Genomic DNA, 27,877 nt, shown 5'->3' with positions numbered 1-27,877 from the left:
TATTGTCAAGTGCCATCATAAATAAAACAGTGGTGATGACCTTTAATGCTAAGTCAGCAGGAAGTAAATCAGGTTTTTGTCCCTGCTAACCAAGCAAACCTATAGAGTTAACAGATAACTGTTAAAGACCAAGCTAGGTGCCGGAGGAAAGCAGCTGGGTTCAGAGTCTGATGAAGTGCTTGGCTCAGGCAGAGTCTCTGCTCTTTGTCTTTTTGTCCTGTTGTCATGGTGGCATTGCTGCTCTGTCTTCTGTCCGTCTCACTGCAGCTGCTGGACAGCGACCAGGAGCTGTACAAGAACTTCCCTCTGGTCATATCGGAGCGCTGGCAGCAGGAGGTGGCTGAGACTGTGTACGAGGCCGTCAACCTGGACACGGACAAGATAGAGGTTCGCAAGAGGGCCAAGAACAAGCAGCTGGGCCACGAGGAGGGTAAGGCCGCTGGCCCGGAAACAGGCCCGTCACCATGACGATAAATTGTCCCCGAAATGATTGCGGTAAAGGATGATGTTGCTGTTTTCAAACCATTTTTATGTAACATAATGGTAATGATAAAATAATGCATAATACATCTTCTCCAAGATCAATAAACTTTATTTTCTACCAGATGTTTAACACTAAAACTGGAGGACATTTTATAGATCCAAAACAAATGAACAAAATAAAATGAATTATGAAATCTCTGTAACCAAAGGGGCCAGTTGAGGCCAAAGCATCAGACTGAAAACGTTTATCATCCAGTTTTAGGTAGATAAGAGAGGATCAGTCATGCAAATTGAAATTATTGAACCCATTTTAATTTATAATGCGAATAATTGATCTATTGCTTATTGTGACAGGCTTATCCAGAACACTTTGTGTCACCTTCTAACCGTGAGCGTATATGTGTGTGTGCACAGACTATGCTTTTGGGAAGGACTGCATAATGCACGGCTACATGCTGAAGCTGGGCAACCCTTTCCTCACCCAGTGGCAGCGCCGCTACTTCTACCTGTTCCCCAACCGGGTGGAGTGGAGGGGAGAGGGCGAGTCGCGGGTGAGTGTGCAGACACATCGCGCTTCACTTTCCCACCGCCTGTCTGTTCCGTCTCTCTCTCTATGTGTGTGTTTGTGTGTGTGTGTGTGTGAAAATCTTGTTTGTCTCTTTGCTCGTTTGTCCCGTCTCACCTCTGAAGGAAAAGTGGCTAAAGACTTTAAAAATGGTAAAAGACAGGGTGAGTGTCTCTGCTGTCTGCTTCACCTCCCTGCTCTCCACCTGGCAGCACGTGTGTTTCCTCCTCTTCCTCCTGCTGCAGTTAGATGAAGAGCAGCCTTCCCTTAGCGCTGCCCAGGAGCTCACTCGTCCGTTTACACAACCTGTGGTGTCCCTAGACCAGTCCTAAGAAAAATCCTCAATACCAGTTCTGATTAGGGCTGAAACATTTAATCCGCTTCATTGTGATTAATCTGTTATTGACATAATCGGTGATCGGCCAGAAAACTGTAGCCGTTGCACCCCTATTTAAAATCTTAATGTTTCATTAGAACCATGGATGGCAGTTCCAACAGAATGTAAGGAACTGGTTTGAGGCTAGGCATTCTGGAACCAATCGGCAAAGGCCTCAAAAAATTTCTGACGCTTCATGTTACCTCATGTGTTACTCATCGACTTTTTTTCACAGCAAAGCCTGCTGACCATGGAGCAGATTGTGTCGGTGGAAGAGACGCAGGTTAAAGACAAGAAGTGCATCCTGCTGCGCATCAAAGGAGGGAAGCAGTTCGTCCTGCAGTGTGAGGTGGGTGGCTTCCTCGTTCCGTCCGTTCCAACCAGCGACGCTTTGAGCCCTGCTGACCCGTTCCGTTGCGTTTCCCTCAGAGTGACCCAGAGTTTGTGCAGTGGAAGAAGGAGCTGAACGAGGCATTCACAGAGGCCCAGAAGCTGCTGCGCCGCGCGCCCAAGGTGATCGGGAAAGGCCGAGCCGCCGTGGTGGAGCTCTCCAAACCGCCGCTCACACACCGCAACAGCAACGGCCTGTGAATAAAAGGAGCACATACCTTTCTATATCTATACATGCACACGCCCTCACGCAAACATGTAGACACATACACTCTGCACACCACATCATTTCTGCAAGACATCGGCCCCAACTTCATGGCGACGCCTCGCAGTGTGTGTGGACCTGCCAGCCCCTTACCCACACACACACACACCCCCACGCCACCACACACACACACACTCACACACACACACACACACACCATCAGAGGAGGTTCACCGGTTTCTTTTCCGTTTCATCCACGGGACTCTGCCAGTCACGGAGAGGAGAGGCGGGGCGGGGCGGACTGAAGGAGAGCAGAACCCTCTGCATGGATGTGACGAGGATTTGTCGGACCGGTCCTCCACCTTCCCCGGCTCTCCTTCATCCCCCCGCACCTCCAGGGTCACCCCTCCTCACTTGAACCGGATCTCCTGGAAGAATCTGAAAAACGACTGCGAAACGAAATGGAGTTTTAAACGTCAGATACAGCAGGAGGTCCAATCAGAGAGAATTCCTCTTTCCCAGGCGATGCAGAAGGGGCGGGGCTACTGCGGGGAATGTAAAAACAAATCTGCTGCTCGACTGTATCCTGTCCCCCCGTACCTCTTACCACCAACCCCTCCTCTCAGTTACTGAAGTGTGCAAAGTGCCAACATGGATATTTTACTTGAGTCACCTGAGCGGCCAGTGGGAGCTCCCCGTCCCTCCGGACCCTCTCAGGGTGTTTGTTGGCGGCCGATTTATCATTCCAGTCCTGAAAAACAAGAGGACCAACAGACTCTTTTCAGATTGGCTCCTGTTTCCAGCCAGTTTCCATGGCGACCGAGATTCCATTGGCTGTCAAACAGCAACGGGTTGCCATGGGAACTGTGAAGACCAATGTACCTGAGGATGGGTAACCGTGGATGATGACGTGTGTAAGCCTCGCAGGAGGGGCGGGGCGTGTTCAGTGTATATAAACAACCCTTTCTCTGTGCATCCCATGTTTTGGTCCAGTGTGTTTGCATTGGCGGAGGACCTCTCTATCTGCCTGTCCAAAAGCCTCGCAAGGCTTTACCCCAACACAGGAGGACGGGGATGGTCTCTCTCTCTCTGCAGAGTGTGTGAGGGCGTAAGGTGTGTGTGGAAGAGCAGGTGTCGGTGCTGCGTTACCTCTGCTGGGCTGTTTCCAGACGATGCCATCACACAGACACACGCATTCTAGTGGCTTTGCAGGTTCAGCCGGTGTTTGTTGTCAGAGTGAGCACAAGTTGGACGAGGAGGAGCTGAAGCTGAGAGAAAGTTTTACAACCTTTGGTTTTCTTTTATTTTTCTGGCTTTTGCTCTTTGACCTCTGAAGGCGCCTGGAGGACCAAACCCAACCTGCTACACAGTCTGCCAATAACAACATATCCAGCTCTCAAGTATAGTCATAATATTGGGTTCAAGATTTTTAGCAATATTTTGGTAAAGCTACAAATTCCCTTTTTTGTTTTGTTGTCCACGGTGGTATGACAGTTTCGGTTTTAAGGAATTTGTAATTGGTTTAGAAAATATCAGTCCAGGTTTGACAAAATCGCTATGGTTTAATAAGAACCGCTATAGAAGTGAAAATGCTCCCTTTCTGGGATTTCACAGACAAAATAAAGGTTTCAGAAATCGCATTGTGCAGAATTATCAGGTTTAGGTTCAGCCCAAGTATTGGACAAAAGAAAAAGAAATCCCAAACTGTCCAGGCTACCTTAAAAAACTGAAAAGCCATCTGTAAGAAGCATTAACATCTTATGGTGCTAGTAATGCTAAATTTACCAACGTTAGCCGCTGATGATGCTTGCAACTGATTATGCTAACTTTAACAACATTAGCCATTAATATTTCTTGTAGCGTCTGATGCTATCTCGAGCAACGCTGGGAGCTAATGACGCTCAACAATAATAATGCTAACTTTAACAGTATTAGCCACTAATGCTGCTTGTGGCTAATAATTCTAACTTTACCAATGTTAGCCTGCAATGTTGCTTGTGGTTAATGATGCTAATTTTAGCATCTTCAGCTCCTAACTTTACTCACATTAGCATCATTAGCAGCTAGCGGTTTTGCAGTTGCAATTTTCTATTGAGTTTCCAAAAGGCTTCCACATAAGCTATTTGAAAATGTCGCCAGCCTCTATAGTGCTGACAGCGAGCCAAAAAGAAGTCTTTCTTAGCCAACTCTATATCAACACACTCAAGTACTACTTCTGTTCTCACTCCACAATAAGAGTCTCCGACATACCAGAGTCTCATGTTTTGCTTAAATGAGGAATATTCTGTTTTGACCAAATCTTGTGGCCAATAGTCAGATTTTTTTTTCCAGTAATTGAAAGCACCACAGTCATTCTGCTAATCCACTTGAGTGATAACACTCTTCGGTGTAGAAGTTGTTACACACCTGGTCAGTAATGCTGCTTTGTTGACTTGTTCAGTTTGTTTGTGCAAACCAACTGACTGAAGTAGAGCCTTTTCTCAAGTCCAACTGGGACGAAGTCAAAGTTAGACTTTTCACATTTCTGTCTGTAATTTTCATAATCTGTATTCCATTTAAAAACATTCAATGTTTAAAAATGTTCACCTAATTTCGTTCCATTTTAGTATGCGTCAGCTGCATGTCCTAACTATATATAAGGCACAGGGAATCTTTTCTTTCTGAAATGCTGCACGCCGTTTTTAAAAGCTCCTTCAGTTTGACTTTACAGTTGCCATATCTGGAGCAAATGTGAGAGACGAAGCTAATTCAGCTCATCCAGTCAGCTTTAAATCATGTCACGTTTAAAGCAGAAAGCCGAACACATCAGCTGTCTGTTCAGCTCCCGTTCATTAGTGCGTTGTGTTTTTCATGACCCGGTTCGGTCGGGGCTGAAACATGTCGAGCACCGGGGCGTTTACGGGACGGGTTGTCGCAGTGTTACAGGATGTGCAATGGAAGGAGAAATCTATTGTAATTTCAGGGTTTTTATTTTTTTATGCAGTACAATGTCCTTGTTGCAAAACTGTAATGCGAAAAGCTTCAGTAGAAAAAAGGGTTGATTTGCGTAAATAGCTTTTATTTTTTCATTTTCTTTTGATAGCCTTTTTTTCGTCAGGGGGAAATCTTATCACGTTGTAGAGATTTTTTGCCACCTCTTAAGGTGTCTTTTATTTTTATAAACCAAAATGGTTTTTATTGTTTTCATTGAGAGTTATGTCATTGCACCTTTTTAGCCCAATGTGTTACTTACCAGTTGTTAAATGTGCCAAATAACTTTTTATGTTGAAATTTTTGTTGTTGTTGTTGAAATGAAGGAGTGGAACTAACCGGAAGTTGGACGTTTGCTTCTCGTTACGGACATGTCGGCATACAAAACGATTGAAAGTCCACTCTCACAAACTTTTTAAGGAGGAGATTTTGTCAGAAGGGTACAAAACTGTGACCAAACGTTTCTCCACTGGTGTTTGTGTGTCGGCGTGTGTGTGTGTGTTAGTGTGTTCGGGTTGCCACGGGGGATTCTGAAAACACACACCGCCCGGTTCCGTGTACTTGTTCCTGAAAGTTTTCTCTCTCTCTCTCTCCACACTGTGTGTAAGTCGTGAGTATTGGGAGATACGTGAGGCTCATTAACGCCTCGTATCGCCATCCGGTGGACGTTTTACTTTCTTTCTACGTCACACACAGATTTCCCTCCCTCAGACACACGCTCAACGCGATTTTAAAAAAGGACAGCATATAGGAAAAAAAATATATATAGTATATATAAATATATGTGTATATGAAATGACAAAACGCTCTAGGTTTATTTAAAAGATTTAATGTAGAAAACAAAATGAACTTGTCGAGGGGAGGTCGGGGATGTTGATGTGAGTATAATTGTTTGTGGTGATGACTTCAGCTTGAATCTTGCACATAAAAAAAAGACTTATTAGAGATATTGTACCTGCGAGTTCCAGATGATTATTTTTGTTCAGACACCAGACTCTGTGCTTTTTTTTCATTTTTTTTTTCATATTTATTGTGTGCATGGGGAGCCGGGAGCCGACGTCTCTCCTCCACACGTCGGAGCTTTTGGGCCGAGGCTTACTGTAGAAAACCCCTCCAGTTTACACCCGTCTGAAACTCTTCTCGTCTTCACACGCCACAAACACAAATACTACTGCTTTTGGGTTATTCAAATTAAGGTAAAAGAAGAAAAAAAGAATACTGCTATCTGACTGATATTATTCAGTGAATATTCTAAAGTTTATTTTATTTCAAGGATTCTTTTTTGTTTTTGAGATAGAAAGTTGCGTGTTGGACTGCTTGTAAGAACAGTTCAAGAATAAAAACGACTTTTTCTGTGTTGCCTCTTGTCATGTTGCATTTATTTTGTATTTGACTCATTTGAAGTCTTTTTGTCTCATTTCCTCATAGTCCCCATGCCAACTAATCAACAAAAGTGTATATCATACATTGGTGTCCTCTCAGGGAGGCCTTGGTCAAACATCATGGTGGGTCAGGTTGCCTTGCAGTGTCTGCGACAGATTTGCTCTCCAAGAGGTGGAAATTTGAACTTAATCTCAAATTTGTTATAAAAAAAATTGAAGCTGGTATATACAATCAAAATACACAGAATGATATATTCCGAGTCTTTATTTCTGTAATTTTGAAGATTGTGCTCAACAACTGATGAGAACTGAAGAAAAATACATCAAACATATTTAAAGGGACAGTATTGTGTGATTTCCAGGTACATCGTTCCATTTTGTAGCACAATGAAATAACTCTTGCTTTCAGTTGTTTATAAAAATGTTGCATAATCAAATACAACTTAAAAGAAATGTGACTTTTTGATTTAATGCCTTGAAATTGGGCCTCTGTCTCTTTAAGAAACTCCTGCTCTTTCTGGGACTCCACCTTCAGGGTGACATCACAACATGGCTCCTCTATTGACCCTTTAACCTTTTTACCAGTGTTGCTCTGAGAGGTATCTCCTATAATGAGCTCAGCTGGTGCTCCGTTCCACCAGGTGTTTGCTGATTGCTGCTGGCTAGTCTGAAGGAGCTGAGTGGAGGAGTCATGGGGAGCTGAAGCAGAAGCTCTGAGGAGCGTCGTCCTCGAAGGCAGAGCAGGCGTTTTGCACAGCTGAATGGTTGCCACGGGAGACTCAAGGATTTCTCAAACAAACAAAAAAAGGGTTGATTTGCGTAAATAGCTTTTATTTTTTCATTTTTTTTGATAGCCTTTTTTTCGTCAGGGGAAATCTTATCAACTAATCAACAAATTAGTTGATTAGTTGAAGGAATTGAAGAAATTAAAGCAACACTCCAGGTGTGTTTCTGATGAGGGAATCATTTTAGAATATAAGGTAAAGCTCCATAATACTGACCCTTGAAAGAACTTTTTATTCAATATTATGGACCGGCTAAAAAAGAATATCCATGTACCAAAACCTCAATACTTTGTGTCTGAAGTACACAGACACAGATCACACCTTGATCTGGGCGTGGCTAAAAGGTGACTGGCCCAGGTTGCTTTGATGGTTGCCTTAACCTTGGCTGCTTGGTTTCCTGTGAGCCTCAGCTTTCCTGAAGGACATTCAGATCAGTTTGTAAAGCAATCAATCACGGTTCAATCAATTTCCAGAGCTGGGTAAGAGTGCTAAAGGAAAATGAAGTATGAAAAAATATACGTTTTCCCCATTCCAATGCCCTGCTGTCCACTTCCTGAACTTATTTTATCATTTCATTTCCAAAAAAGCTGTCTCCGTCCGTTTGGCATTCACATAAGCACTTCTACAATCTTGTTGCAGCTAGCTGTGCTGCAGTGCTAACAATAGTGTGTGCTTAGTTTGCTTGTCTGGTAAAATAGTTTTTACAACAAGCAACAGGATCTCTGTCTGTGGGAGACTACAACTCACACACGACTCAACGGTCAACCGCACAGCCAAAAAGGTCCTCTCTTTTCTTAAATCTGGTGAACAAATAAGAAATCACAAAGGGAAGCAAATGTTTTCCCTCCTGGAAGCCGAGCATGTCACAGCAAACCTGTTGGAAACATTGACAGCAGGAAAAATAGCGACTCATATGAAAGCCCATTCAGTGATAACCGGTTCGACCGGCTCCTGTTGTAATAACTGTGATCAGTGAGGGGGTTTTCTGCTTGTTTTGTCTCCTCCTACCAGAAATAAGCAGGCTCCTCCTTCCATCCCTCCCCCTCCCCCACCTGTAGCTGTCAGTCACAGCAGACGGCTGATGAGTTGCAGATCTGCACATGTGCAGTGTGTCCTGTCAGGGACCCCGCCGGGCCGGGCGGCCATCATTCCCCTTCCATCAGGTGACCTGTCAGCCTCTGTCACATCATTTAGCAGAACTCACAGGTTCCGTCTCTAAAGCCGGTCTGGTGGGACGGAGGGGTTGATTTTAACTTTCTGTCCGGTCGATTGGTCATATGTTTTTTGGATCTCCTCACCTAAGACTCAAAGTGTTGAAATAATTAATGCAGACAATAAGAAGTGACTTTTCTTGGCAGTTTGTCTCCCTAAATCGTGTTTTCCTGAGGATCCATGTCAGCCAGTTGTCCAAACAGGGTTGTATCCCCTTCCTCCACCCCGCCCAGCGCCTGCTGATATTTATAGAGTGTCCTGCCAGCCGTTGTGTGCTGCTACTTTAAGTGTGTGTTGCTCTATTTCTGGTTCTATTGCTACATGCCCCCCTCGTTCAGTCATACCCAGTGTAAGTCTGTGGTGGTGTCTGTGTGACAGCAGGACGTTTTTACTTGGCCCTCCCCGGATCCGCCGCCGGCCTTCTGGATCTCTGAGAAGCTTCTTCAGAAGGTTTCCAGCCCCACGTTCCCCCTGCCTGCCTGGTGTTCACACACAGCTGGAGGTAAAGACATTTTTGAGTTTTATGGAGACAAAGAGAGATGGACGTTAAAACCTGGGGTTGGAATTTTCCTCCAGGAGTCGGTTCAGAGCGTGGTTCTGGGGTCGGCTGGTGCGGCCCTGCAGTGCTAGCTCTTTTCTCAGGGTGAGAGAAAAAAAACTGACTGAAGCCACTAGATTTGGATTTGAAATAGTAAATAAGAAATAAGAATGAAAACTTCCAGATCAGGGGTCTGCAACCTGTGGCTCTTTGGACCTTCCACCATGACTGTTAATAACTTTGGCTAAAGAAAAAAAAAAACAGCTGATATTTTTAACTTTATTGAATAACAAATGGAGGTTTTTAGTTTTGCAGTTTACACGTGCAATATTTGCACTGAACTTCTACAAAGAATGACACTAAAACAGTCAGTGATATGTTTCTAGATAGGATTTTTGCATAAAGGGTCACTGGAAGTAGAAAGGAAAAAAATAGTCAATTTCTGCCAAAAAACTTCTAGACATAAAAACGGCAAAAGTCAAAAATGTTACATTTTTGACTTTTTAAATTTTTCTTGTTTTTTTAAAGAAAATTTCTAAAATGAATCTCAAAATTTCATACAAATATTTGACTTTTGGAACTCAGAAATGTCCTTGTTTTTTTTGGTGAAACATATTCCCTGTTTAAAAAACCCAAAGACAGTACTTTTGTTTTTAAAAGTACTCCCTCACCTTAATGCGCCCTCCAATGTGCCGCCGTAGATTTTCTCTTCATTAGGTTGGAATCTACATGCTTCTTTTAACTTATCACATCATTTTCTGTCCCACTGAAAACAAGATCCATCATTTTTTCTGCTAAATTTTTATCTTTATCTCTATTTTAATCCTAATAGAAATAAATGGCAGCTCTTTAAAATGACAAATTTCCTACAGTATATATTTTTCTAAAAGCCGTCTTGTCAAAAAGACGTTCAACATTTGCGCCTCTAAGCGAGTTTTTAGCCGTCCTGACAGTAACAGTGACTCTCCTGGCCCCAATGGTTTGGTTGGAAACACTGAGATTTACTGCTGAGTTTCATAAACTTAGTCATTGATTCATTAGTTTATAATTAACTTACAGCTCAATAAGCAACTTTGATTTAGAAACTGGGCACGTTTATTTCAATTTCTTTCAAAAATACTTTATTTATCCCAAAGGGAAATAAAATGTCAAAATGCACATAGTGCTCTTGTCATACTGTGTTCAGGAAGGCTGTCCAGTAGCAGTCAGTATTGCAGCACATCTGAAGAGACCTCTGACTGAAGACACTGTTCAGTCAGATGACTGTCATACATGTCTGGCTTGACATGCTAGCAGCTCAGTATCTGGGCAACTAAGACTTTTTCACAGCAGCATGTCCTCCATGACACCATCAGTGGCTAACTGTAAAATGGGAGTTTCTGAGCAGAGTGGAAACACTGCAGCAGCTCAGTGGAAGCTTTAAACATTGTTTTTTTTGTTTTGTTGTTCTTCTTATTTTATCTCATATCATTAAGGGAAGCTGCAGAACAGCAAAAAGCATTTTGTGTTTCAGAATCTTTGAGTTTTTTGTTTTTATATATAAAATTAAATATTTTAAATTCATGCTAAGAGTCTTTATTGACTCCCTTTTGATGTGTGTGTTTTTTTTGCTCATTGTAGTCGTGTTAGCCTTGTAACATCTAGCCTCATCATGCTGGACTGAAGACTCTGTAAGTCATCAGATGGTTCTCAGATTGTTTGGTAGGAGCTGCTCTCCCTCCTGGTCTCACTGGTTTGTGTAGAAAGTTCAGTGTTTTGGATCAGAAGCAACTCCACACATGGACCGTGTCGCCAAGCTTCGCTGCTGCTCTCCACTATTCTTTTCTGGACAAATAACTTGATAGCTTGAGTGAAGATTTATCAGAGAAAATGTCTTTGCTGACTTTTACTGCCTGCAGAACGTGTCTCTCCTCTGGATGTCTTTTTTCTCAGATGGTAGCCGTTCCTTCGCTGCTCTTTGTGTCGCAGGGCTAAGTCCAAAAGTCCCGTAGTTTGTAATAAAAAAATTACAGACTACGGGTTTCGTGAAGTTTTTATAAATAATAGCTCTCTTTCCCGCTGTAGAAAAATATTGTATCACTGTGAGTCTGTTAGAAAGTGAAGAAATCATCTGAACAGTTTAATTTGAACAAGCAGATCGTTTAAGTAGCTAAAATGAGCTAAAACAGATCAGATGTTAGCTTTCCACTGCTGTGATTCAAAGATTCTTTAGTGTTAATGATTAGACACAGTTAGCCATGCTGAGTGTAGCTAATGGGACAAAGTAAAGGGTTTTAGTTAATAAATATGTAATCTGGCAGTGGGTCAAGGTAACCAGCAACATGTACCTTGTGGATAATAACAAAGGTTTAGTTAGTTGTGTTGTTTTTCAGTATTTCTGAGATCTGTTGCTGAGACAGCCTGTGTAGTGACTGTCTTTTAGTCATTCATAAAAATCAGTCAGTTTAATTAGTTTTACTTGTAAATAAGGTATTCTTAAGTTCTTGCTTATGATTTTTAAATATTTTTTGCTTTCTGTACTTTTGCTACATGACATTTTGATTTATACATCATTTTTATAACAACTGAAGGTCACAGAGTTACTTCATTCTGCTATGAAGTGATTCTATGTGGCTGGAAAACACATAACACTTTAAGTACGGTGGAGGATTAATGATGCTCTGGGCTTTGTTCTCTCCCAAACACCTCATTGATTGTTAGACTTCCTACATTACTTGACATTATGAATAACTAAACAGATTTTTTTGTGGGTTTTTCAGTTTGATAATGATTGATTGATTGATTTTCTTTGTCATGGAAAAACTGGGAGGAAAGCGGAGAGAAACAGAAGAAGACGAAGCAAAAAGAAGTTGAAACTTAATTTAGTCTTCGAATCAGGATGAGAAAATGGTTTCTTCCAAAAAAAAAAACAAAAAAAAAAACAAGACTGAAACCCCTCAGCCACATCAAACCGAATCCCAGTGATGGGTGCGTTTGTTTCGTAGCTCAGGTCCTCTCTGTCTGCACAACTTCCCTCCTTTTTTAACTGCTTCTTTCCAATGATAGGTTGTCTCACACACACACCACCACTGGCTGACCTCACCGTGACCCCTCCTCCCCACGACCACCGCCACACCCCCCTGAGCCCCGCCCTCCTCCTCGGAGCAACCATGGCATTGTCTTCCCGCTTAAAGCTGTGGGAGCAGAAGGGAGGTGCAGGAGGGCTGCATGCTGTGTTGATTCTAGTCCCTGCCTAGGCGTGTGTGTGTGTGTGTGTGTGATAAAGTATTGATTACACAGTCAGTGGTAGCCTGTGTTCTGATCCTGAGTCACTGTGGCATGTCATTGTGCAGTTCCAGTGTTTTAGTCATCCTGCATGTACCAGACGGCCATTTATAGAGTTTTAGCTCTGCTCACCAACATGTGGAGGACAGGAAGAGGGAATCTGGCTGCTTCATCCAGGAAAACACACAATAAAGGTCATTTAACGCCCACGCTGGAGATTTTCCCTGGTGAAACCCTGGAGCATAGAGTCAGGCTTAACGATTACAGAGAAACTGTCAGGAGGGTTTGACCAGGCGCTCTGGGTTGCCAGGTCTGACGGACAGTTTCCAGCCCAAACAGAGAGTAGAACCCGATCAACTCCACAAGACCCAGCCCAAACCTCGAGCTTTAGCAGAGCTCATGTTATCCATCCATTCACCTTTATAAATCTAATTTTTACTCAGTGTAACATTGTTTTTAAATGTGTATCTGCATCAACTGCCTGAACTGGCAAACTAAATGTAGGCTTTGCTTAAACAGCTGTCAAGAGCCCACCTAGAATTGGACTGAGGGCCGCAAATGGCCCCTGCCCCTCGCTTTGGACACACCCTACATATGACCTATATTTTCAGATTAAGTTCAAAACAGGAACTTAGCTGACTTTTTTATTTATTTTTGCTTAATTTAACATTGTTAATATCCTTTAGTGTAGAAGATAATAGTTTTAAATAGAAGTTTGACTGAATGGAATTAAATACCTAATCATCGTGTTTGTGTGTGTGTGTGTATAGACACATGATCACTCTACAGAATGTAGAAACAATAATCGCAATAGGTTGTGTAAAGGGTCGTTCAAGGTTAGTGTATATTTCTTCTGTTGGACCTCAGTATGAATAGCCGTGGTTCTTCTGCAGCTGCCTGGGATCTTAAATAAAAACAAATAAAATCTGAATTTATTCCAGGACCAATTTCCTTTGGATGCTTTTCCTGAAGCTACATTTAGAGCAGCATCTACAAGAGAGTGCTTAAAATACATTTCATCAGGCAGTTGGAGCTCTGACATGCCGGTCAGCCAAGCTGTTTATCTGCAGGCTGCTGGTCACTCAGAGCGCTGGGCTGGCAGGTCCACAGATTGGGGCCTTGAAGATGTTTTCTAGGAATCGCACTGAATAACAAAAAGTCTCGGTGTGACATGCGGCATATTTTGGTGTTGATCCCATTTAATACAGGGCCGGTAAACGTCCATATTGCAGCTCGACTGTCATCAGTCTTCTGTGTTTTTGTAGTTTATTTTTCAAGTGTTTTGGCTAAACTTAGAGCAGAATTTAGACAAAGCTTATTGAATATTTTAATAACATATTTACATGACAAACAGAAACAATAGAAAAAAACACAACTCAAATTTGACAAAACAAACATTTCCAAACAAATGAAGTTAAAATATCGATCTCATCATGCCAGTATGGATCCGATACCAGCTTGGCATTGATATCTGGGATTGATCTGCTGCTGAGCTCAGAGTGGCTCTTTGGAGTTTTCACACTGGCTTTCAGTAACTTTGGCTGAAAGTGATGAAGAACCAATAAATGTTTTTAAAGTTAGAACAAATGTACATTTTGGCAGTTTTTTTCACATAATTTATTGAATTATGTCATTGAATTTCCACAACAAAATGACACCAAAAGTTTCAATACTGGAAACTTAATGTAAAAATAATAATAAGATTTAAAAAAGCATAATTTTCCACAAATAAAGCCCTGCGCTGGAAGATAATGAATCAAGCCTCTTTTTCTTTATTTTAAACTATAAAAAAAAATAAAATGCTTCTATTTAAAAATTAAAACAAATTTTCAGTAGCAGATTTTTTTTCCCCAAAAAATATTATTTCATGCAACTTGAAACAAGATTGTTTTGCTGATTCCTGTTAGATAAACATCGTCATATCTATATTTTTAATTTTCTTGTGTTAAATGTAATACCTCACACTTCCAAATACTTCATAATGTTACCCTTAATTGCGTGGAAGATATTTAAACGTGGCAAATTTGATAGACTAAGAAAAATTATTAATGTATCAGAGATTCATCAATGTTATGAATAAAACTGATCAGTCTCAATATCTACTGATGATCAAACTGTAGGATGAAGTGCATTAATCAGGGTCCGGTCTTATTACACATTTTCATTAATGGAACAACAAAACTGTCTATTATGTCAAAATATATTTACTGACAATCAAGTTGATTGCACCTAATCAGAGGTGGAATATTATTTGGATATTATTATCCAAATGATTTCATTCAACAACAGAAGAAGAAAGTTCAGTTTTAGAGAGAAAAAAGAACCTTTTAATGGGAACAAACGTTTGAATTATGAATTTTGACTTGGAGACTAAAAGACGGTTGTGTATTTGGTTTCATAATTCTGTTGTACATTATTGTTTGTGAATGTTTTATGTTTTATTTGAGATATTTCAAATGTTTTCCAGTTCTAGTGTTAAGTTTTCTTTGCAAAATTAAAGTCGAGAGAGTAAACTCGCATAATTCTACCATTATTTTTATTAATTAGTGTCAAAACAACAATATTACCGTTTATCGGAATAGTTTCTGGGTCACGTTGTTACGGTGACGGGCCTGGTCACCATGAAAAGACTGTGGGGAAAAAAAAATTATGGAAGTAATTAAATATGTGTGACGCGTCGGATCTGAAAAATGCAACAGGAAATACTTTGGATCAATAACTCATGCTTCCCTCTCCTATAAAAATATGAACGGTGTGTTTTTCCACATGGATCTGATCTGAGTTTAGAGCTTCTTTCAACAATGATTTCTATCTCAGCCGTTAGTTTAGGCGGAAGGTCAAGTCTTGGTAGGTGAGCAGATATTTCTTTTTGTCTGTTTGACGGCTTTCTGTCAAACATTGCATGGCTGCATCTCATCTGATGAAGCTTCAGCATGCACCGCACAATGACTTCCTGTTTTTGTCCGACTCTGCGTGGTTCCTCTAATTCCTAAACCTCCAGATAAAGGAGGAGAACAAGCCGGCGGCCGCCACCATCCCTCCACCGCCACTGTCCGTCCTGCCTGGAGGCATCCTGAAGCAGCTGGTCAGAGACTCGGAGAAGGAGACCAAACATAAGGAGCCAGAGGTCAAAGAAGTCAAAGAGGAGAGAACAGTAAGTCGATGACTACATGGACAGGCTTTAGTTAGTTAATGCTCCCTCCAAACACTCAAATACAACAGACTCAACAGCATTAAACACATTTATTTATGTGTTGAGTTTCTTGGGTTTATTGATTTAGAAAATCTGAGATCGTCATAAAATACAACTTCTGTTTTTACCACACCTCATGTTTCAGCAGGTGAAGAAAAGGGAAAACAACTGGACTGAATTTGACGCCGATAATCACAGCATGCTGATTGGTAGACTGCAAAAATGGGCGGGACTTAATGTGCTGAATTGTATATCAGATATCAACTACTTATTGTCATTTGCAGATTTCACATGTGGCGTTCCTCAAGGCTCCATTCTAACACCACTAAACACCTACAGTCTCCTTCAGGTTCTGATCATACATTAGTCCCAGTATGAGATGCTTTCAGTGTCTGTTGTTGACAATGACTTTACACTAAGAATCACTTATACTTTCTGAATAGGTCTTTGTGTCCATCACAGCGTTCTGCAGCGTAGTGGAGGCATCCACATGTTGCATAACTAAGTGTTAATCACAGGAGTTTTTGAAGTTGCATTTTCCTGTATATTCTTCATGTCATGTGTTTCAGTCCATTTAATGCATTTGTTTCTGTGAAGAACCTTTATGGGCCTCGTCTCTGACAAATTTCCTTCAGGAGGTTTTGTTGCTGCATCCAAATAAATCATCATCATCATCTCTTCATTTCTCTCCTCATTCAGCCGCACAAACTGAGCGACAACCTGGTGCAGCAGTTCCTGGTCCCGGATCAGACTCCTCCGATCCTGGAGGCCGAGATGGCTCTGCGGGCCGAACAGGTCAACAACAGCAAACAGAAACGGTCCGACTCCGTCCAGTCGGACGGAGGCCTGCCGTCCCAGCGCCACATAATGACTCCGGACTCCAACGGACAGACGCTCTCACCTGAGCCCCCGAAGCAAAACCAGCAACAGGAAAAGAAGCAAGAAGTGGCGGGCAGGAAGAAGCTGCAGGTCGAGCCGAACAAGAGGAGGACGGACGACGGGAGGCTGGTGGAAACCAACCAGAACGGCATCGAGGAGAGACAGGAGCCAGAGGGGAGGCAAGCTGACGCAACCGGGACGGAGCAGAACGGGAAGGAGGTGCGTCTGTTCATGATGTCGTTTAAAAAGGAATATTTTATCCTTTGATTTAGTCCCTTATTCACACCCGGCGGAGGCGCCATCACTACTAAGCTAAACACGAACCAGAGGGAGGCGTTCAAATGTTTTGAACCGAGGGCCAAAATCCCAAAGCTTAAAGTCCTCAGGGGCCAAAATCAGCTTTTTCTCTGCAAGTATGATTGCAAATAATAATAAAATTGCAAATTATTTTGACTTTTCCTGCACATCAATAAATCAAACAACTAATATTTTCATGAAATGAACATTAGTATGACATTTGCCTTGCAGCTATTTCACTTTTTAGGCCAGTTATTAGTTTTTTTTGTTGGTCTTTGAAACGTTTCTAGCTGATTTTTCTTTTCAAACCTTCACTGTGTTTAGTTGAGCATAATGAATGGCTGCACACAGGGGTGTTTCTGAGTAAACAGCCGCTGGACGTTTGTGGCATTGAACTTCTACGCAATAAAATTAAAAGCCTAAAAAACAAAGGAGGACGGATGTTGTTCACTTACAGTACATTACACAATGTGTCTTTTCATATCAAGCTCTTACATGATGAGCCTTTGAAGTTTGACGTTCTGAGATGGATTTGAAATCTTTTGTGCATCTCTCTGGAATCCATTGATTTAGTTCATTATTATTGAAAAACACACAAACACATCATTGCCTTGAAGCTTTGTAGAAAAGATAGTGAAGGTTCTTGCTAAATGTCATTATCAGTTTCTCCACAAGATTTTAAATTTTTCTTTTTCTTTTTTTAAATTTTTTTTACAAAAATACATGGAAGCCTTAAGAAGACCCTTTGGTGGATTGGATGTTATTTCAAATAAACCTATTTCAGATTTAAGACAGACGTTATTTGTATGTACAACTACAAAAATCTAAAGAAGAAAAAAAAAGACAGAAATGAGTTAAATGGCTTTGTGTTTTCTATGTGTTTTAGTTTTTAGTGATCTGACCTGTTTGTTGTTTTGCTGTCTGTCCTGTCAGGTGAGGGACGTGTGGTACGAGGTCGGACCTGTGTGGTTCGTCCACAAGGACGGCTTCACCCGCGGTGAGCGAAGAACACACACAGCAGGCGGCAACGCTTACACTACACTCACAGCACTGGTGGAAAGAAAAAACCTGGTCTTTACCAGATTGAAAAGTAACTTCAGCAGATCCACAACAGGAGATGTTTCCTGTCATTATTTAGTTCATAAAACTACAGATTAAAAGGCCAGGCTGTGTGAAAACAACTCTATGAAAACGAAGTGCAACAGTAACTCTCTAGTCTTTTTGTCTGATTATATCAGTCTTTATAGCATTGCTGGAGGGACTTTAGTCTGACTCTTGTTCATAGACCTGGTTTTATTTCCTCCATGGCCAAACTCCAGCTCTGTGTTTACACCAAACGCTGCCAAACCAACCGTAGCTGTTCAGTCTTCTTATCGTACTGTCAGAAACTTTTACATTTAGCAAACCAGCTGCCTGGATAAAGACAATGAAAGTCAAAATGTCTTAACCACACTTACACCTGAGGAGACGTCAGTGAAGCCTCCCGACTCTTCATCCATGTTCATGATTCCATCGACTCCATTCGTCTTTAATCAGGGAATGAGACCTGAGCTCTGAGCACTGCACAACCTGACCATCGAGTTCATGTGATAGAACCAGAGACCTAAAAAGCCTCAACAATCTGGTAAAGAAGACTGGTTCTGTTCTGGTTCTGTTCTGGTTCTGGTTCTGGTTCTGTTCTGGGGATCACTGTAGAACCTCTGCAGATGACAAAGCAAGAACGATTCTTCATAAAACCAAGAAACTTAGACACCCCTGACCTTGCTCTTCTAAGACAGAGTGTCTTCAGTCAGAGGCGTCTTCAGTTTTGCTGTAACACAGACCTCTATAGGAGGTCCTTCCTGTCCACAGCCGTCAGCATCTCTTTGAAGAATCTTGAATTAAAGAGTTACAGCAGCATTTCATTTCCTTTTGGGATCAATGAATTATTATTTTTTGAGTAGAATTAAAGTGAATTGCATTTTTATTTAGACCAATAAATAAAAAATCCATTCATTGTCATTTATTTGGTAATTTGTAAAAATAACAAAGAAAAGGTGACAACCACCAAGCTACTAAAGCATCTTTTAAAAATACTTTCTGTCTGTCAGTGACAGTTTTAATGAGCGGATCGTGCAGCTGAGCTGCGTTAGCCGGTGTGTGTGTGTGTAAACACACTGCGGCTCTGCAGCGACGTGATCTGGGATTAGTAACATCATCTGTTAATCCACACACAGTCTGCAGTGAGCCAGCAGTGGCTGGACGTCCTGCTGTCGATGAGTTCCAGCTGCTGCTTTCATCCAGCCACCACACCCATCCAGTTAGAGCCTGGCAGCCCTGACCTCTGACCTCCACCTGTGCTGTGCAGAAAGCAGAGAATCTGAATGGGAAACTCAACCTGAGGATAAATAAGGAGGCGTGCTTGTTCGATCACCTGGGATCTGTTAAATCTGTTTTTAAAAGATCCTCACTTCTTGTCTTTCCAGCCACTCAGCTGAAGCCGGATGAAGGAACACCTGACCTCCCGTCGGGTCGGGTCAGAGTGCGGCTGGAGACGGACGGCTCGCTCCACGATGTCACAGAGTTTGAAGTTGAAAAGGTGACTGCTTTTCTTTCTGTTCTTTTTTTTTCTTTTAATTACAAAGATTAATAACAGCAATAATAATATGCGTTAGAGCTGCAACTAGCAATTATTTTAGTAATCGATTATTCTGGTGGTTAATCGATTTATCACATTGAAAGAAATCCGCAGATTTTTCTTTTTTTCCTTTTTAAATAAGGAGATCAACATTTCATTGTCTAAAATGCAATAGCAGCTTTACTTTTTGTGGAATTGGACCAAATGAAGCTAAAACTCCCACATGAGGAGTTTTGGGGTAAAACGTTTTTTTTTTTGCATTCAGAGGGATTTTTATCTTATCTATTAATAATGTAAATAGTTTATCAGTGAGAACAAAGCAGAATTAGGAAGCTGTGAAATGACAAAGAATGCTCCAAACTGTTATTTAAAGTGTTTTGAATAATAATATTACAAAGCACAACTTGAACTCTTGTAACCCTGAGTGAGGCGGGATTAGGATTGAAGTAGATGTTAAGTAAGCTTAAGTACATTTAGTAAAAGTACAAACGTTTTAGGAAAATCTTTTTGCTTAAAAACTTCCTGTTGGTTTGGTGCTCAAATGAAAATGAGTTCATTTTATTTGCTTATTTCAAACAGATTCACATTCAGATCCCATGATCCATATTTACATAACTACTGGGTTTAAAAGGAAGTAGGCAGAAGTATACATTTATTTCATCCTGCCCCCTTTCTTTAACGTTTTACTTTTTGCACTTTATTCTTTATTTAAAGAAAGAAAAATATATACATATACACATACTTTTGAAAGAGAAAAACTAAATGATTTGGCAGAGTTTTTTTTTTAATATTCTTTCTGCACCCGTATAACTTTGCAGGGCTCTGAATCAGAGCTGCTGCAGCTAACAGCTCTCTGCCTCCCCAGTGTAACCCGTCAGAGCTGGACGTGTGTGAGGACCTGAGCGACCTGCAGTGTGTGAATGAAAGCGGAGTTCTGCACACACTGACCAGTCGCTCCAAAGCCAGCATGCCCCTCACTCATTCTGGACCCAACCTGGTCAGCCTGTGGCCCCCGCTGCAGACCCCCAGCAAGGTCAGCTCCTACACACTTTAATAACGATGTTTCCTCGTCAAATACATGCCTGGAGTGATGCTTTGATTCTTTCACGCATTGTTTGAGAAATCCTTTAATCTCCTGTGGGAACCCTTCAGCTGTGGGAAACACCTGGGTGGACCTAACTCCGCCTTCAAGGCAACAAAAGTCCCACAAACTTTTTCTTTTCACGCAGTTTTTCTCCTCGGTTCTTTTTGCCGCAGACCCTGAAGACGCGGCGGGGGGAGTGTGTGTGGGACGCCCCCCCTGCTCTGGCCGCGCTGGTCAAGCGGGTGTATCTGTCCCTGGTGGGAACCCGGAGGGACCACAGTGTGTGCGCGTTGGGACGCAGCGGCACGGGGAAGACCGCCACCTGCCAGGCGTTCACACACACTCTGCTGAAACGGGCCGGAGCAGCCGGACCGAACATCAGCGGTGAGAACTCCGGATCACGACAGAACCAGACACACCACGCATCCCACAGAGTTTCATGCCAACAGTATTGTAGCTGACTGAAACGAATGAAACAAGGAAAAAGTGAAACTGAGAAAACATTTTCATTAACTGAAGTATAAACAGTAATTAATGTGGAAAAAGTGGAACTATATTGTGTGTTTATGAAACTAACTAAACATATTGAAATCATACATATGATTTCCTTTGTTTTTGTGCTTATAAAACTTAAAATTAGTCTTTTGAACTGATGAGAAATCTATTTTTCCCCCCACACCAGCAGTTTTACATCAGCTGTTGATAAATTACAGTTCCTCCATTCTCCTCTTGGTGGCGCTAACGCTGGTCTGCAACGTGGTGACAACACAAGTTGGGAGGAAACTCCAGAGTCAGCTGTTCAACAATAATTGAAAATGGTCTCAGTACTCAGTCAGTGTAAACATAGTCACAGTGCAGTACTTTGACCTTTTTGAATTCTGCACCTAAAAATGAACAAAAATATGAAAGAAGTAAAACTGCTAAAAACTAAACAATATTTAACCAATAATAACTAGTAAAAACTAGCATGCACACTCTAAAAACTAATTAAAATTAACTGAATTAGACAAACAAAAAGTCACAGTGAAATCAAACTAACCTGTAAAAAGCCCCGCTGTGCTCCGGCCGTCCTTCATCCTCAGTATTTGTCCCACAGTGGAGCGTGTGAGCGCCATGTTCTCCATCCTGAGGTCCTTTGGCTGTGTGAGCTCCCCGCACAGCGACACCTCATCTCGGTTCGCCACGGTCTTCTCTCTGGACTTTAACCACGCCGGCCAGGTCTCTGCCGGACACCTGCAGGTACGCAGCACACACACGCACACACATGGATTAGCGGTCAAACACACTGAAGCTGATTCCTGCTGCTGTGCGGCTCTCCGTTACACAGACCATGATGCTGGATAAATGGACAGTGTGTCAGAAAAGTCCAGGAGAAAGCAACTTCCTGGTCTTCTCCCAGATGCTGGCGGGACTCAGCTCAGAAATGAGGTAATGTTTGAAATCAAAGCAGCTTTTCAATGGCATGTGCTCATAGGAAGAGTTTTAGTTCTCAAAGTTATATTTTCTGCTATAGATTCTGTCAGTTTCTCACTTAATTTAACCAATTATGTTGAAGATTTCCAGAATTATGTCAATTTTGCAAAATTTGGAAGGAGAAACTGATTACTTTTCATTACGTTCTGTAAAAATCTGAAGTTTACATACCTGAGTGTGCCTGAAAACATAAAAGAAAAAGGTTCCGATGATGATGTCATGGTTTTATAAGATTCTTATAGGTTAATTTACAACATTTGAGTTAAATGGAGGCACACCTGTGGATGTTTTTTAACACCTTCAACACACTACTTCCTGTGACATCACAGAACGATAAAAACAGAAATCAGCCTAGATTTTAGGAAGAGAAGTCTGGATTAACCTGCGGTTCAATCTCCAGATGCTTTCGTATATTCAGACAGTAGATACACACACAGGTTTCCTCTCAGTTCTCTGATTTCCTCCTGCAAACCCAAAACAGCTCAATCAGTTTCTCCATTTTGTTTCTGTGTTCAGGGTCTATCTCCCTACTGCCACAATAATTCAGCTCAATTAAATTCAAAAAAATACTTTATTTATCCCAAAGAAAAATGAAAAAGTCATTACCGATGCCGATACTGTGGGCAGGAAGTGTCTCCCGTAGCGACTAACTTCCTGTTTCTTGCTCCCCAGGACAGAACTGCAGCTGCACCAGCTCCCTGATTCCAACTCTTTTGGTATCCTTCATCCTACCAAGGTACAGAAAGAGCAGCTGCAGTGTGTGTGTGTGTGTGTGTCAGTGTGTGAGCTGATGGGTGAGATGAGCCGACGAGGAGAAGACGGCACGCGTTCATCATGTCACCATAAATTCAACAAATTTCCTGTGATTGGGAATTTGCATGTGGAATTGTGATTTTGTGTTTTATATACGAAAAAAAAAATTTCAGCATACGAAAGTACATGTTTTACATTTCAGCCACACATTTTTCCAGATCTACAAATGCATACCATACATGTTGATGGTTCGCCAGCTTGTTACATCATTTTGCTAAAGATTTTTATGGAATTTCTCAGTTTTTCCAAAGTCGGGTCAAGTGAGCCGGTGCTTTTATGGCCTGACGACGCTTAAGAAATTCTGTTAATTCACCTTTGAATCAGCAGAAAGAAACAAGATCCATGTTTTACTCAAGTAAAACTATGAAACACAGGAGCTGGGAGTGACACCGGCCTGGTCGTAGTCTTGAGATTTGGACATTTTTAGGAGCTTCTCTTCAACTTCTAATCAGCTGATGAAAAATCAGATTGGATGTTTTTTTCAATTATTTTCCTACTTTTTCTATCCTCTGTCAGTTTCTGCTGTTTGCATTTTGAAACCTGGTTTCTATGCACCACCATGAAATGCAAATACTTACAGCACACAGACCGTGATCAGGGTTGATCTATATGTTTGTAACAGAGGCTTTACGGTTGTTGGTTTTAATCCAGATATAGAAAGAAAAAAGGGGATTTTGTGTGACATTAAAATTTAAAGGACCAGTACTATGTAAAATAGACAATTTGAAGCTTTTACATCATGCTGTAATGTTACATGATGAAACATTAATGACTGTTGCTTTTATTCTTTGCTACAGGTTTGAGGAATGCTTGAATCTCCCATGGCAACCACTTGGTTGTGCCTAACGACAATTAATATAAAAAAAATTTGATTGTTGGATTAAATAAAATCATAAATTATCTCTTAAGCAACTGTATAGACGTCCCACAGGACCTACCTTCGGATCATTCCTTTAATACTTTACATTAAATGGAGGTATTATGTAAAATCGACTTTTTTGAGCTTTATATGACGGCATAATTTTTTCATGCATCCTTGAATCTCCCTTGGCAACCATTGGGTCGTGCCAAAGCACCTGCTCTCATATTGTTATAAACCAGAGAAAAACTAAAAATCTAGATTTGATTTTATTTGCATGGCGCAAAATCCTGACTTCACATAGAAAGGGTTCCCAGAGTTGCTGTCACAATCTACAGTTTATGGACACAGAAAGGTTCATCTTTTACTCCTATAGGATTACAGGCACAAAGCCGTTCAACTGGGAATTGTTTGTATTGGAGAGAAATGTAAATTTCCCATAACCAGATCGTCCTCTGCTGGGCAACAGGTGTCTTTTAAAAATAAAAACTGACACTGTGCTATCGTCAGCCAGCTCACTCTGTGCACATTGAAAACCACGGCGTTCATTAGCAGCTGCTGTGTCACCGCAGTGGCCTTAACATGTGAGACACAGCTGCAGTGTGTCAGTGAGCCGCAGCAGCAACAGGCGGTCAGCGGTTAGCGGAGCGAGGAAATCAATCCTAGCTGGAAGTGACGGGGAACAAAACTCAAAAGAAGCTTAGATTTTTATTTCATATTCTTTTAGTGTGTTTACATTTACAGCACCAGTAATAACATAAATAATAAGGATCTTATAGTGAAATAACATTCAGATAACAGTTATCATATAAGCACATTTCCTGAGGAAACGTCTTGACTGCAACGTGTCCTTCAGCTGGTACAGGAACTATGATGTTCCTGCTATGAAGCTGTGAGCTATGAAGAAATCATCCATGTTCTTAAATCTGAACATAAATATTTACTGCATTACAGAGAGCAACATTTCTAGAACCATGAAAACAATGTCAGTGTCATTTTTTTTTTAAAGTTCTGGTTTTAGTGCTAATGAATGGTTTGACAGCGCCACCTGCTGGTGAAAAGGACTACAAGTTTTCATTATTTAAAGTTCGGTGTGACCAGATAACTGCTGTTACGTCATTTGTATTAGATGGGGCAAATGCTTTAAAAAGCATATGCTTGATAAAATGCTATTTTTATAAATAAGCAGAGCTTAGAATGTGTTGTTAGGTGTTGCTTTCATATGTACAGTGCTAAAAACATTTCTAGTTTACACTCCGCTGCCTAAAATGAAATATGAGTCTCAGTTGATGAGTTTTATAATCTTTCTGTAAATATGAAGTAAAGAGGGACTAAAGCTAGAAAAATGAAACCAAGCGTAAAGAGTTCTACTTGATGTGTGACGTGACTCGGCTGGTGGTGTGTGAAGGCCTCCTCTTTTCTTCCTCCGTCTGCCTGTCTGCTTGTAGGTTGAAGAAAAACAGCGAGCGTCTGTCGCCTTCACCAAGCTGCTGGCTGCCATGGAAACGCTAAACTTCTCAGCCGGAGAGCAGAAGGCGATCTGGCACGTCCTGGCTGCTATTTACCATCTGGGAGCTGCTGGGGCCTGTAAAGGTGACACCATCATCATCATCATCAGTCACACATGCTAAGCGATCACACATATCTGAACCGAGTTCATGGCCTTTAACCACACGGTTCATCTGATTAGAGTTGTTGTTCAGGTGAAAGTGGATCAAACGTCAAATGTCCTCGCAGTGTGGAAATGTTCTCACCATGAGGAAGAATAATAGTGAACAGAGATCAGCTACTCCAAAGAGGAAGGAGCAGCTCAACAGCATATATTGTTACTGGAAGCGCAATAGCTAATATTAACATTACCTACTGTTAGTATTGGTTTCATTTAGCATGTCGAAATAATTTAGGTGATTGTAACCGACCGAAAACAAGAGAAGTTTGGACTGATTTAACTTTAGAGAAAAAAAATTGTCTGTGTGTTTTTATTCGATGTATGGAAATTAGGCATGACACAATAACATATTTTGCTGGACGATAAATTGTCCCAGGAATCATCGCGATAATTGATAACATTGTTGTTTTTAGAGCGTTTTGAGTTCTGCCACTCAAAAACCAATACACTTTAATTTTATAAAGAACACTGGTCACTGGAACTGTAGCTCAAACATCCAGAAAAAAACAAAACAAAAATGAAACACAAACAAAAACCACTTACCACTGAAGCCACTGATATAATGGATTATAATGTCTCTCTGATCAAAATTCCCCATCAATAAATATTTGACATTAGAATGGAAATTATTTTAATTTATCATGCGATTAATTGCTTTTTGTAAGCATCTGGTTCCAGCTGCACGCCAGCAGGCTTCATGATGCAGCGCGCTCTGTTCTTATGTGCAGTGGGCCGGAGACAGTTTGTGAACTTTGACAGCGCTCAGGCAGCCAGCAAAGTCCTGGGGTGTGAGGCGGAGGAGCTGGACACGGCCGTCTTCAAGCATCACCTGCGACAGCTGCTGCAGAAAGCCACCGGAGTCAGCAGAGAGAGGAACGAGGCCGAGGAGGGTGAGAGTCACAACCACTTGGAGGGGAAACGCTCCCAGAGAGGCAGAGTGGAGGAAGGACGGAAACAATGGAGGGAGTTTAACTTGGGGTCACCAGGAGGTCAATCCTGATGGGGTTTCAATCTTAAACACATGATCAAAGATGATCGAGATATGTAACTCAAGAGATACAAAGTAACCTGAAAGGAAGCAAGTAGATGTGACACTAAACTATAGCTCAAGGCAATGTGAGGTAGGCGGCTGCTTAGGGCCTCCACAGCACCAGGGGGCCCCCACGAGCACCAAACTAGCATGATTTAAAATAAATTAAAAAAAACAATACACTTACAATGCATTTTTTATCTATCTATCTATCTATCTATCTATCTATCTATCTATCTATCTATCTATCTATCTATCTATCTATCTATCTATCTATCTATCTATCTCTCTCTCTCTCTCTCTCTCTCTCTCTCTCTCTCTCTCTCTATATATATATATAGAGAGAGAGAGAGAGAGAGATTGATAGATGATATACTGTATGTTCAAACATTCAGTTTGAACTATATGCTTTTACACATGGAAAAAGTTATTTTTATATTATTATAATAATAACAAATTTTAAGTTAATCTCTTCCTGCTGTTGGGGAAATGTAAGATAACAAACTTGTTACTGTAAATTTAGTGTTTATCATCTGGTGTCACTATAAAATAGTTAAAATAATATGACACACCTAAGAACCACTCAACGTTTCAAAATCCACATTTTGTTTTAGTTTGCCGCTCATGTAAGGTTAAAATAAATAACCATAACATGTCATGATGTAAGCTTATTACAAATGATGCTTATGATAGTAAGCATACATACATAAAGTAGCTTAGAAATGATGACACATCTGCCGTTGACTTGTTAGTGTGTGGGTTCCCAAATGAAAATCTGCTTAGGGCCCCAGAAAGCCTTGGAGCGGCCCTGGTTTCAGTGAAGCTAACGTCTTTCAGCCTCCTCTGTTTGTGTGACTGCGGTTTGTGCAGGTCCCCGTCTAACAGCTGCTCAGTGTGTGGATGGAATGGCTGCTGGTCTCTATGAAGAGCTCTTCACCACCATAGTGTCTCTCATCAACAGGTAGGAGAGCATTTTAAACAACGCAACATCACAAGTCATAAAATCACAGTTTGTTGCCCAGAAAAGGGAGCTGGATTACACAGTGACTCTATAGAGATTAAACAGAATGCTAAAGCACTATGTGCCTTGGATCATCTCACTGCATGGACTCAGTTTATAGAAATAAAAAGTTTTTTTCTACTGTTGCTGTGCTTCACATTCCTGTTGTGTCATATCCAGTATGGTTGTGCAGACATTTGTCACACAGGCCAAAAACTACAACTTATTTAAAAAGCCAGTAACACACACAAAAAAATACATTGTGCTTTTTTGTGCTTTTTCAACAATATTTTTCAGCAATACAATATTTGAATAAATCGAGTAATCCTCGAGTCTATTCTCAGCCTGGGTCACTCTGTCTGAACACATATCTCTTATTGGGTCAGGCTGAATAAAGTCATTCAATTCATTTGGCACAAGTCACACTTTTTTTTTAAGACAAAGAAAAATGTTATGAAACTTGCTCTCATATTTTATTGCCATGTCTTGCTCTGTTGCTGTATTTGTCATGATTTGTTCTCTCTTGTAAATGAGAGTTTGGATCTCAGTGAAACAATCGGTGTAAATAAAGGTCAAGTAAAGATAAAAATGCAGATTAGAACGCTTTAGAGTAAAAGTCACAGGATAGATGTGGTCAGTTTTTATTATAAAACTAAAGAAAATGCTATAGGGCTGTTGATTAAAATATGAATATTTTACATTGCACCTAACTTAAAAAAAACAAAACAACTTCAGTTAACCACGTTTGCATGGGGCCCAAATTAGCCCCTTATTGATTTGCCCATATAAATTC

The 27,877-nt window shown here is 41.1% G+C and overlaps 2 protein-coding genes across 5 annotated transcripts in view; both read left to right on the top strand.

The window, feature by feature from the left end:
• The window catches only part of grk3 (G protein-coupled receptor kinase 3), a 73,733-nt gene extending 67,384 nt beyond the window's left edge, over positions 1-6,349 (top strand). Inside the window, exons 18-21 of one of the 2 annotated variants that reach the window (XM_028026597.1) lie at positions 268-430; positions 898-1,034; positions 1,660-1,773; positions 1,854-6,349. In XM_028026597.1, coding sequence (XP_027882398.1) covers positions 268-430; positions 898-1,034; positions 1,660-1,773; positions 1,854-2,015 — 576 coding nt within the window. In that variant the 3' untranslated portion in view covers positions 2,016-6,349. The remainder of the gene's footprint in view (positions 1-267; positions 431-897; positions 1,035-1,659; positions 1,774-1,853) is intronic. The other variant, XM_028026598.1, reaches the window with a different exon arrangement.
• A 2,340-nt stretch (positions 6,350-8,689) lies between these two features.
• Positions 8,690-27,877, top strand: part of myo18b (myosin XVIIIB) — a 48,547-nt gene continuing 29,359 nt past the window's right edge. For 2 of the 3 annotated variants that reach the window (XM_028026595.1, XM_028026594.1), the window contains exons 1-14: positions 8,690-8,870; positions 11,952-12,094; positions 15,172-15,324; positions 16,063-16,461; positions 17,473-17,536; positions 19,005-19,117; positions 20,022-20,189; positions 20,414-20,624; positions 21,337-21,479; positions 21,568-21,668; positions 22,386-22,449; positions 24,834-24,978; positions 25,783-25,944; positions 26,955-27,045. In XM_028026595.1, coding sequence (XP_027882396.1) covers positions 12,056-12,094; positions 15,172-15,324; positions 16,063-16,461; positions 17,473-17,536; positions 19,005-19,117; positions 20,022-20,189; positions 20,414-20,624; positions 21,337-21,479; positions 21,568-21,668; positions 22,386-22,449; positions 24,834-24,978; positions 25,783-25,944; positions 26,955-27,045 — 1,853 coding nt within the window. In that variant the 5' untranslated portion in view covers positions 8,690-8,870; positions 11,952-12,055. Of the gene's footprint in view, positions 8,871-11,951; positions 12,099-15,171; positions 15,325-16,062; positions 16,462-17,472; positions 17,537-19,004; positions 19,118-20,021; positions 20,190-20,413; positions 20,625-21,336; positions 21,480-21,567; positions 21,669-22,385; positions 22,450-24,833; positions 24,979-25,782; positions 25,945-26,954; positions 27,046-27,877 lie in introns of all 3 variants that reach the window. The other variant, XM_028026596.1, reaches the window with a different exon arrangement.

The sequence above is a fragment of the Xiphophorus couchianus genome, chromosome 8, assembly GCF_001444195.1.
Source record: "Xiphophorus couchianus chromosome 8, X_couchianus-1.0, whole genome shotgun sequence".
Taxonomy (NCBI): domain Eukaryota; kingdom Metazoa; phylum Chordata; class Actinopteri; order Cyprinodontiformes; family Poeciliidae; genus Xiphophorus; species Xiphophorus couchianus.
Note: the sequence above shows the minus strand (reverse complement) of the source record. Positions and strands in the feature narration are given on the sequence as shown.